The sequence below is a fragment of the Octopus sinensis genome, linkage group LG14 (assembly GCF_006345805.1).
Source record: "Octopus sinensis linkage group LG14, ASM634580v1, whole genome shotgun sequence".
NCBI lineage: Eukaryota > Metazoa > Mollusca > Cephalopoda > Octopoda > Octopodidae > Octopus > Octopus sinensis.
In genome coordinates, this window is record NC_043010.1 from 43,992,275 (window position 1) to 44,004,109 (window position 11,835).

The following is an 11,835-nucleotide window of genomic DNA, read 5'->3' on the forward strand; positions in this document are numbered from 1 at the left end:
AAAAAAACAAAAAAAATCTCTAAACACAAATAATTCATAGAAAACTATTTACAATTGCCATATAAATACACAAGAAAAACACCAAAGATGTAAAAGAAAATATTTATTAAATTTTTCTTGTTTTCTTTTTATCTTATGCAGCAAATACATTAAATATTAGTAGCAAGAATATAAACTTAGCTGTAACACTGCATAGTACAACAGTAGAGAATTGTCATAAAACAAATTTGAGAAACAGTATGTGCGTATCTTTACTGAGAAATTCCTGAGACTGTGGTCCCCAGCTATTGTTATCTTAGCGTCAAACCCTTACATCATTATTAGTAATACATGGAAGGCAATGTAGAAAGGTTAGCCCCTCTAACAAAGGCGTTGCTTACAAAAGAAGCTCCTGTTGTGGTTTCAAAAGTTTCAGATAATGAAATAATCAGGTTAATCACCTTAACTTGACTTTAAGACATGTTTATAGAGGTGGAAATAATCATTGACCACAAAGGTTATTTAGATACTATTCAGTCAAAGAACACTTCAGTTACATAGAACAGATGCTAAGCTGGATCATAAATACTCATGAAAAACTCTGGCAATATTAGATAACAGACACTGCTTTAAGAGTCAAGTGAACAACACCAGGTCCTAGAACTTCAGTAAATGTCACCAGTGTAGGCAAGGGAAAAAAATCACACATCGGAGAATAATGGTTCAATCCGATGGGATTTTAGACTTCACCAAGGCACTAGGTACTGATTTCTTTTTGTCGGGGTAAAGATGCTCATACCACAAATATGTCCTCCTTCATGGAATGATACTCCAATAAATGCTGAGAATGGCTGGCAATGTTTTAGAAATTTGGTATCACGGCAACAACAACTACAAATCCCATGAAAATGAGGAAGAGGATCAATGGAGTAAGGATGCTCCAAACTGGCCAAAGACCAATTGTGACACTGAAATAGATATAATGAAAGAAACAAATAAACATAAAAATGATTGAAAAATATCCCTTTAATCAGTGTGCAAATATTCAAAGCAATCATTAAAGTAAATAAAACAAGAAATGAACTTATTCTTCTTTGTTGATACCTTAGTGCATTTATCATTATATCAACTTCTGGTTGTAGTAAGCTCCTATAGCTTCATCATAGAGTTTGAATTCTACACAATATATTGCATTCCTTTGCTTTACATTCTGTTCTTTGAGTTACAGCCAAGATTTGATCAAAATGTTTTTCTTATCATCCAAGACCCATCCAAAAACTTAAACAGTGTATCCAAAGATTATCAATTTCTCATTTTTCTCTCTACAGAAATCTGCTCCAATCATTGAAAACATGCTACAGTTTGTACCTTCCGAAAAAAAAGGGTGTAATGAATATAGAGGTGATTTGTATTGGTGATAGGCTTAGGGAAGGCTGTGTGGGGCAATAAGATATGCTATTTGCTCCCATTTCATAGCCACTCATCGTCTCCCCTAAAAATTGACTTCTCTGATACTTTCAAACCTACTTTCTTGCTATCACGATTTTTCAGTACCCTCTATTCATATTTTCTTTCAGTTTTCAACATACCATTCATGTAATGTTTTTCGTTTAGCCTTGTCTCGTCTCCCTATTTGCTCCCGTTTCATAGCCACTCATCGTCTCCCCTAAAAATTGACTTCTCTGATACTTTCAAACCTACTTTCTTGCTATCACGATTAACAGAATCCTCTTGCTAGTTTGGGGTCCAGTTAAGACTCCCTTGACGAACTCAGATTTTAGATTTTACCTCTCTCTCTCCAAGCCTATCTTAATTATCAAATAATAAATATTATCGACACTTTCGTCTTGTTCCACTATGCCAGTTAAAACCCATCGCACAGCTTCCGCACATGTGTTCCTTGACCATTTCTTCCCCCCCCTCCTCCCCAAACTAACCCTGTCCCTCTCCCTATGTCTTCTATATGCCCCCGTCTTCGATAACCACCATCGCCATATATAAACCAGCGACCGCAAATCGCTAAGCCCACTCGCTTTCGACTCCAGTACGAATGCACAGCTCATGAATGGCTAAAAGTTAAGATTTCTTCTTTCAACCTCGCTCCTACTACCCTCTGCACGTATAATCACTATTCCTTCAGTTCCTTCAATTTCTCTCTCATATTTTCCTTCAAATTGACTTCTCTGATACTTTCAAACCTACTTTCTTGCTATCACGATTTTTCAGTACCCTCTATTCATATTTTCTTTCAGTTTTCAACATACCATTCATGTAATGTTTTTCGTTTAGCCTTGTCTCGTCTCTCTATTTGCTCCCGTTTCATAGCCACTCATCGTCTCCCCTAAAAATTGACTTCTCTGATACTTTCAAACCTACTTTCTTGCTATCACGATTAACAGAATCCTCTTGCTAGTTTGGGGTTGACCCGCCCACCCACCCCCTCCACACATGCTGGAAGTTCCTATTCTTTTCATCCCTGGGTTGCTTCCCTTGAAGACTGCAAATGCTCTTTCACCATCCCTACCCCTAGTTTCGACCTAGGTAAGGTAATGATCATACAGTGCAAAATATGAATGGGTAGTGTTATGCAGGTTGAATTGAAGGCTACTGTATTACTTGCTCATGAATTCTGCCAAATGCGAGCTTTCTTTTCAGGTACATGAAGCTACTGTCCACTGACGCAGGGTCTCTAGGGCCCATACCTCCCACACCCTCAGGGTTGGCACCCTCAATGTTGGCACACTGAAAGGTAGGTCTGGCGAGATAGTTGAGATGCTTGAACGGAGACGTGTGGATATATGTTGTATGCAAGAAGTAAGGTGGAGAGGAGGTTCTGCTAGGTTCCTCACAGGCAAGGAACACAGGTACAAGATTTTCTGGGCAGGGAACACTGACGGGGTTGGAGGTGTGGGTATACTTATCGCTGAGAAATGGGTAGATAAAGTAATTGAGGTAATCAGAGTATGCGACAGAATACTTAAGATTAGATTAGCGCTTCATCATAGTTTAGCAACCATTATATCAGCCTATGCTCCTCAGTCGGGGCTACCTGATGGACAGAAAGACCGATTCTATGACACTCTACTGCAGACTACCTCGTTGACGAACGACAGAGACCTTCTCTTTGTGGCTGGTGACTTCAATGGTCACGTTGACGACATGCTGGGGGCTTCCACGGCGTACATGGAGGCTATGGCTCTGGTTCCCGCAATGAGGAGGGAACCAGGCTGCTTTCTAAAAATAAAATTCCAATGAATAAAAGAAGATCTTTTTAAAAATTATGATTGATATTCAGTGCATCAGTCTTTAGTTTAACTTTCCAAATTTATTCATTAGTCTATTTGAGTTAGTTCCCTAAACTCATTTTATTTCTAACTATGCAAACTATACTGGCTAAAAATTATTTGTAAATCTTTTTCTTTTTGTAAAAAATTTGTATTTCCTATCCTCAATGCAGTACATGCTCATCTGAAAAGTTATACAAATGTCTAAAAAGGCCAAGTTGATAGAATTCAAACAATTAGCTGATGGGCTGACATATCCTGATACTAGAACTAGAGTTACATCTGTAGATAGCATTTAGCTCTCAATGACCTTATTAATCTAGCACTGAAATTGAATGTTTCTTTACTGATCATCATATGGTTTTAATTCATTATAGAGGGACTAATAGCACAGCACCGTTTTCTGGTTTATTTCCACCACAATGAAATGGACTTGAAAATAAATGAACCAAAAGTACACAAATAAACAAACTAAAGTAAGCAAGAACAAGGAAATCACAAGTTTGTTCTCTGGTTAAATCCTGTGGATTGTAAAGTGGAGGATTAAATACTTACCATACAGCTCCAAGGATAAAGGAAGCTGTAGCAGTTGGAATAGCAGCTGGGTACTGTCTTTCCCATTCATCGGATGATATCTTCTTGATGCAACTAGTCCATAAGATGAGGAAGGCACCAATTGTAATATTCACCCCAATAAGTAAAGCACCAAGATTGAGCCAGAATCTGTTGGAAAAGAGAAGAGTACTTCAATACCTCAATGCCATCCTGGTGTCCAAATTAATATCCTATATCTACAGTTGTACAAATACAATGGATCTACATAACTTTTTACTATCTTCTTTCATATTAATATGACCATTAAGTTTTAATAGCCAGAAATTTCCTGGATATGACATGAACATTACAACTTCGTTGTTTCTTTAACCCTTTAGTGTTTAAACTGGCCATATCTGGCCAAAATATTCTACCTATTTTATGTTCAAACTAGTCAGATATGGTCATTCATAGCTACCTTATTGTGTCATTTTAAAAATAAACAATCACATCATTGAAATCTCAAAGCCATGAAATGATGCAAGATTAATTTTACATGGTGTGAATACATAAGTTTTACATTTGACAGAATAATCTGAATGCTGAGGTTCCTTGCCAACAGAGCTTCATACTAGTTTCCTATTTCTAAAGGCTATGATTTCTCAGGTAATGTAGTATCGAGTTTATTTTAGAAAGAAAAAGTTATAATATCAATGCTTGTCACAAACAATTAGAGATGAAAACGAAAGCAGTTCCATCCAGTAGATAGATCTAAGATCCATTTATGCGAAAGTGTTATAACCACATTACAGTATTTTCACATTGTACCAAATTGTTTTTCTTCTGTACATGGGAAAAGATTTGTTTTTATTTGTAAAGGTTGAAAGTGATGGATCCCCAATTGATTTTGATGATGCACATTCAGTTCTTTGATCAACTGCAACTTCTTACTGGTTAAATGTGTAAGCAGCTGAGTTTTCCAGATATGTGTACTCTTAATGTAATTTGCAGTTTGGATTGGTGTAACACAAAATATGACAAGGTTTCCAAGCAGTACATCCAACAAATTTCTATCTACCCAATTTCAATTATAATGCTTGGGATGAAGGTCAAAATTATGAATCAGATTATTAAACCCTTTTTTTTTTTACAAGTCCAAAATTTCACTAAGAATATAGATAGGGAAGCTGTTAAAATGGACTACTGGCTGGTTTGTGCCCTGCCACCAGCATTATTTGGTATCCATGATCACTGCAGCTTACCATTGTAAGCAGTAGAAGCTTTCATTAATGGAATTATTTTTCACACAACTGATGATCTTTTGATGGTGAATGTTCTACAATACTTTAGATAATTGTGGTGAGACAAATATTGTTGCTCTTGACATATTCAAAGAATTTGACATACTGATCTCCACCACAAGCTTAAGTCATTGAATTTCTGGAAGGATTCTTAAGATTCTTGAAACTTTTCTAGACAAATGAAGCATTTAAATAGCCATCATTCTTTTACTTGCTCCAGTTCATCTGGCATCCCTCAAGACTCTGTTCTTGGTCTGATCTTGAAAATTCTGAGCTCCTTTTCTAGATAATGGCTGGGATGTTATCTGACCTGGTGTCTTGTTTCTTAACATTTTTTAGGTAGTTTTAAGTTCTATGGTAACTGGGTCAGTCTGTACTGGTAGACTATCTTCTACTTTGTGATTGGAGAGAGGATCATCAGCAAGTTTCATATTGTGTAGCTCTGTGTTACCAAGTTGCAATTTAAAGTGATGAAAACACAATGGTTTCCCCACTCAACAATGCAGATCACAAGTTCTCTTGTTGGTAAGTTCCCTAAGAGCTGCCCAGGTAGTAGCATGCTTGTTCTCATTGGGAGAGAGCTATTGAGTTTATCAGTTTTGGATTGAATGTATGCTTCTAGTGCCTCCTTGTATGTTTCATCAAGTAGGACTTTAGATGAACCAAGGTTGCTTTCAATATTCTGACTGGAAGTAGACTGATGTTTCAGGACAGCTTTCTTCAATCCTGCTGGCCTTTGTTATCTTTTTACTAGAAGCAAAAGTTTGTGTTCTTTTTCTCTTGAGAGCAATTCCAGCGTGATATCTGTTGGCAATGGTCAGAGTGTCATATATAGCACTGCAATTTTTGTCCTCAAGTCAGTCACAAAGTTATAACCCTGTTGTATACAGCAACTATAAAGTCCTTGCATAGTAAAAGTAATACAGTTAAACGATTAGTATCCACCACTTACCTGTTTATCCGTGTGTCATAGAGTAATGCTGGATAGAAGTCAGTGTAGTAAAATGTTGCCATAGCTGTAAGCAACCACATAACATTCCAGATGGAATATGGAGATTTTTTCTCTGTGCTCTCTTTATACTTTTCATCTAATTGTCTCTGTGCCTCTTCAGGTAGGAACTGTGAAGCCAGGGAACCTAGAAAGGAAAGATCTCAGTTCTTTGTAGCATATTTCAACAGAGTTCCAAAATGTTTGACAAATAGGATCAAAATAGCTAACAGATTAAAATGCTTTTCAGTTTGTATATCAGGAGTTAATATCTTCCACAATCATTTAATTGGGTCTTTTAATTCTGCATGCCAGAAATAATTTAGCTTTAAAGAAATACGTATAGCATTACCTGGAAATGTTAGATGTGATAAAAGGGAAGCCTCTCCAAAGAAGGAGTTCCCTAAGAATTCATTGTCATATCCTTCAGTTTACCATATTTGTAAGGTAATAAGCAGATCAGTTACTACTGTGTCTGTGTGTATGTAGTGGGGAAGATGGAGAAAGACTGAAGTTGATCAGGATAGGAACTCGCTTTGAATCCAACAGTTTGAGGGTAATGGAAGCAGGACCATTAGAATCTATTACCTTGTTAGCTTCAAGTGACTATGAAGGTTTTTGCTTGTGTAGAACATTAAGAAAATTTGTGTCTGCAGGCAATGTAGAGTAAGAAGAAAATTGACCAACATATGTTGGTCTTTTCAATGGGAAGGTTACTTATAGGGCCACTTTATTTGGGAAGCAAGAAATAGGATTCTCAAATGTGCTAGAGACCCCTTTTGGTAAGAAAACTCACAAGTTGTGCACCTTTTGTTTTTTTTTATGGTTATTTATTTTGTATGCTTTGCAGGAGTGGGTTAATGCCTGACATTTAGTAGTAGTGGTTAGGCTGTTGCACTCATGACTGCTAGATCATGGGTTCGATTTCCTAATTGGGTGGCACATTGCATTCTCGAGCAAAATACTTTATTTCACATTCCTCCAGTCCCCCTTTCGATCAGGGGGGAATGTTGGCCTGCTCACCTAGCAAGCAGGATGGCATAATTTGAAGGCTAAAACAATGCAAAAACACATAGTGACCAGCAATGTATAACAACATCTGATAGCCCGGTCAGTTGTGTGAGTGGATGACTCCCACTAGTGTTCTTTGTCTATGCTACTTTTATTTGTGAATCATTTGTGGGTTTTATGATTATGAGCTTTGGTTTTCTGTGGGATGTGAAGAACCTACTAAGGAAAATGGTTTGGGTAACCTGCTCAGTTACCTGAGATGAATCAGGTGAAGCACATTTGCTTCCAGGGTCATTCAACAAAGAATTGGCAAAACTCAAACCAGTTGTGACGAGTAGTAGCAAATTTAAGGGCTAGGGTATGTTGTGCAGCAAGAAAAGATGAAGTGTCTTGCCTTGATTAGGTAGGTAGTGGTCAGATAATTGAATGAGTGCAGATACTGAAGTCTGGCTTTGGAATTGAGAAAGAGTTGAAAGATATTTGATGTGTCAGTAAGTCAGGGATAGAGGGAGATGTTGAAAATGATGCGGACAAATCAGAATGCAAATGATTCACCTTCTAGGCTAGCAACATTTGAGTGAGAGCAAAGACAAGTTGTGTGTACACTGAAGTATTAAGGATGATGACTTAGAAAGTTAAATCAAGTGCTCAAGTAGCTACTCCATTAACTGCCAAGACATTTTTTTTTACAAAGATCTAACGTGATACTTGAAATGAAATGGCCCTTACTTGTATGGATTGAGGATCAAATTTGATGCACTGTGCTGATAAGTACAATGGTAATAAAAAAAATATATAAAAGCCCAAAGTTTGTATAATGATTTGCAGAAAAAAAAGAAAATTAAACTTCTAAAGAGAAATATTTTGTTTAGTAAAAGTTAGTTTGAAAAGTTTAAGAAGCACTTAAATTTGCACAACATAAAAATGACAGGTGAACTTGTCAGTGCTACCCCTAATTATCCCAAGCAGCTGAAAAATATAAAGATTGCTAAAGGGGGCTATATATGAGATTAAGTATACAATGTTGAAACTACACCTTCCTAGAAGCTCATGCTTGCTATTTTTCAAGAAAAATCAACACCAAGATTAAAAGCTTCCAGGAGGAAATGCCATTGGTAATATGAAATTAAAATTCCTAGTTGTGTATCACTCCAAAGATCCAAGCACATTCCAGGGGTATGTGAAGTTTAATTTGCCTCTGATTTGGCTTTCAAGGAAGACATAGATGACTAAAAGTTTTTTTGAATAGTGGTTTACAAACATTTTATAAGGATTGCTCTTTTTAGACAATACATCACTGAACTGAAATGAGCTTTCTGATAATGTAAGAATAGAATATATACCTAACAGTACAACCACTTTGCTCCAGCCAATGGATCAAAGTGTGACAACTAACTTCAAGGAATATTACCTGAAATCTTTCAAATAACTTATGAAAACAATTGGTAAGCAGGATAAATCCTGGAAAATGTGGTGGATAACACAGTTCAGTCATGGGATGATTTGAAACCCTCAACTTGGGCTAGTGCTTGGAAAAAATTGTATCCAGATTGTATCCATGACTTAACAAGTTTTCCACAAGCAGAAAATCTACTCCAAGTTCAGAAAGACATTGTGCCACTTGTAGGGTTTGAAGAAGTCATGGAGGGTGCTGTGGTAGAGTTGCTGGTGTCCCATAGAGAAAGTTTATCTAATGAGGAATTGATACTGCTAAAGTTAGAACAAGCTGAGAATACAGATAAGAATACGGAAATTCCACCAATTCCACTAAAATTGATGGCAAGGAATAATGCTTATAATACTATAGAGGAAATCTGTCAGTTTTTGTTGATAACCTAAATTGTGAATGTAATAAAAATTACAAGAAGGATGAAATCTAAGATAAGAAAATAGAGTCCCTCGGTCTCCTAATAACTCACATTCCAGCACCACCACTCTTCACTCAGTAATATACGTCATTTGTGAATAAGAATGTACTCTATTACAATTCTAATTTATTCTTTAACTTATTTCTCTTCAAATGTTTTTATGTATACATTTTGTATTGTGTATGTTCAGAAATTGCTACTTTTATGCAATAAAGTGGTCGTGTTGCTCGAGTTTTATAGTTTTGAAAAAATCCATTTGAACACATCATTTAATAGCAATAAAACCAGTAGATAAATTATTTTGCATTACGGGATTTGGGGAATGTATTACTCTGGTAATGCTAGGGATTCTTCAGTGTGTAGGAATATCGGCATATACACACACATATACTCTTTACTCTTTTACTTGTTTCAGTCATTTGACTGTGGCCATGCTGGAGCAACGCCTTATAGTCGAGCAACTCGAACCCCGGGACTTATTCTTTTTGTAAGCCCAGTACTTATTCTATCGGTCTCTTTTTGCCGAACCGCTAAGTGACGGGGACGTAAACACACCAGCATCGGTTGTCAAGCAATGCTAGGGGAACAAACACGGACACACAAACACACATATATATATATATACACATATATACGACAGGCTTCTTTCAGTTTCCGTCTACCAAATCCACTCACAAGGCATTGGTCGGCCCGGGGCTATAGCAGAAGACACTTGCCCAAGATGCCACGCAGTGGGACTGAACCCGGAACCATGTGGTTGGTTAGCACACATAAATATACATTCATATATCATCATCATCATCATCATTTTCATTTAGCATCCGCTTTCCATGCTAGCATGGGTTGGACGGTTCAACTGGGGTCTGTGAAGCTGGAAGGCTGCACCAGGCCCAGTCTGATCTGGCAATGTTTCTATGGCTGGATGCCCTTCCTAACGCCAACCACTCCATGAGTGTAGTGGGTGCTTTTTACGTGCCAGACGAGGCTGGCAAACGGCCACGATCGGATGGTGCTTTTTACGTGCCACCGATATATATACACAGGAGTAAGCACATAAATGTGAAACAAGGTGGGAAAAAAAAGTACTCAAATACCAGAGGTAGAGTAATATGCTTTATTCAAAAGCAGCAGAAGTATCACAAAAACTGTTACTCAGAGTTTCACGTTCCTGTTTGTCGGACAGTTTTGTTAGATTTTGCTACTTTTAAATAAAGTGTGTGTGTGGAGGCGCGTGGCTTAGTGGTTAGGGTGTCAGCATCATGATCGTAAAAATGTGGTTTCGATTCTTGGACAGGGCAACGCGTTGTGTTCTTGAGCAAAACACTCCATTTCACGTTGCTCCAGTTCGCTCAGCTGGCAAAAAATAGTAACGCTGCGATGGGCCCATGAGCACACACACACACACATATATATATTAGATAGAGAGAGAGAGAGAGAGAGAGAGTGTGTACTTCTTTCGGATTTATGCTTTTTACAGACTGTATATATATATATATATATAAGCATACCTAAACAAATGGTCCCCCGCCCAGCTTCGTTTCCTCATAACTTTTAGATGGATAATTTTCAATGAAATTGTCAACAAATGGCTTCAGATGGTGTAGGCTCTGATTATATCGGAATTCGTTGTGAAAATTTTATCCAAGAGCTGGGGGAGAAGAGTTTCGTAAACATTCATGGGTCGACTTTGTTTCCTCATAACTCTCAGAAAAAACAGCTATTTTTTAATTACAGATGCCCCTCAAGTGGTTTAGACTACGATTATATCGCCCAGAATAATGTATGCTGTATATACATACTTTTCTACTATTTTTCTTGGTAGAAGTTACTAAAGTGATTCAAGGGCCGAGTGTTTAAAGCATGGCACGCGAAGTTTGATGAGCGGCATGTACAAAACTCTCAGTCCTTGAGTTACTTCTGTAATTTTCTGCCAATTAAAAATAATTAAAAAAGAGTTGCCGTTTATTATTTACTCAGGTACTGAGTTCTATTCCTCCTCTTTGTTCTACCGATCCTCTGTTTGTGTATATGTGTGTGTGTGTGTGTGTATGTATACACATACGATCAACGTGTAGATAAATCAGATGAAGACAGAAATCTACAATTAAGAACTCGGCGTTAAATACAGAGAAGATATAAATTTATTAAATGTTTCTTTAAGCATAAGCCAACAAGTTTACACACAAACAGGTGTATATATATATATATATATATAATGGTGTTAATGTGTGAAACTTTAGGTTTACAGTTACGAACAAGAAATAATGATGTTGAGGAAAAGTCAAAATTATTTACCTCGACTCCAATCAACCCCAGAAAGTTTACGAAGATCGCCATTCTGGACACGACGACGATACAAATCTGCAGATACAGGTTCCAGGTTGTCAGTCATTTTCCTCTTTTCCTAGTTTGCTCCGATTTGTTTTGGTAGCTGACTGCAGTCACGTTGATTGTGACCATTGTCAGACAGGGTCTTAGCGCGGATACGTCTGCTTATTCTATTTTTATTTTCTTATTGGAATTTCCTTTATTGATATGAGGGGAAATGTGTAGGGCGTCGGATGAAACAATTTACGGTATTTGATTCCATTTCTCTTGCCAGCGAGGGATCAATAATTTAGGGTGTGTTATCCAGAAGAATCTCACGATGGCGTAACATACTCTAACGTTCCGAACTCTTGCGCTTTGTCTGAGAGTGAGGAAAATAAAGAAATTGTAGTCACTTTTGACACATGCACACAAGAAAATAACAGCTAGCAGCAAAACAGTCCCGATCTCTCCATCTTCTTTAATCAGTAAATTCTACCTTCCTCACTGTCAGCGAACTTTATCAAGGTCCTCAGTCATTCACAGGTATTGACGTTATTTAA

The 11,835-nt window shown here is 37.3% G+C and overlaps 1 protein-coding gene across 2 annotated transcripts; it reads right to left on the bottom strand.

Annotated features, from left to right (window-relative positions):
* Window positions 1-405: 405 nt before the first annotated feature.
* Window positions 406-11,416, bottom strand: LOC115219265 (transmembrane protein 128). Of its 2 annotated transcripts, none has more exons than XM_029789419.2 (4): window positions 11,261-11,416; window positions 6,051-6,234; window positions 3,819-3,986; window positions 406-947 (listed from the first exon to the last, which is right to left on the bottom strand). In XM_029789419.2, exons 1-4 carry the CDS (start codon window positions 11,355-11,357, stop codon window positions 842-844), a joined length of 555 nt encoding a protein of 184 aa, XP_029645279.1. In that variant the 5' UTR covers window positions 11,358-11,416; the 3' UTR covers window positions 406-841. The 2 variants fall into 2 exon arrangements, with proteins under 2 accessions (XP_029645279.1, XP_029645280.1); XM_029789420.2 differs by lacking the exon at window positions 406-947 and adding an exon at window positions 988-1,347.
* Window positions 11,417-11,835: the final 419 nt, after the last annotated feature.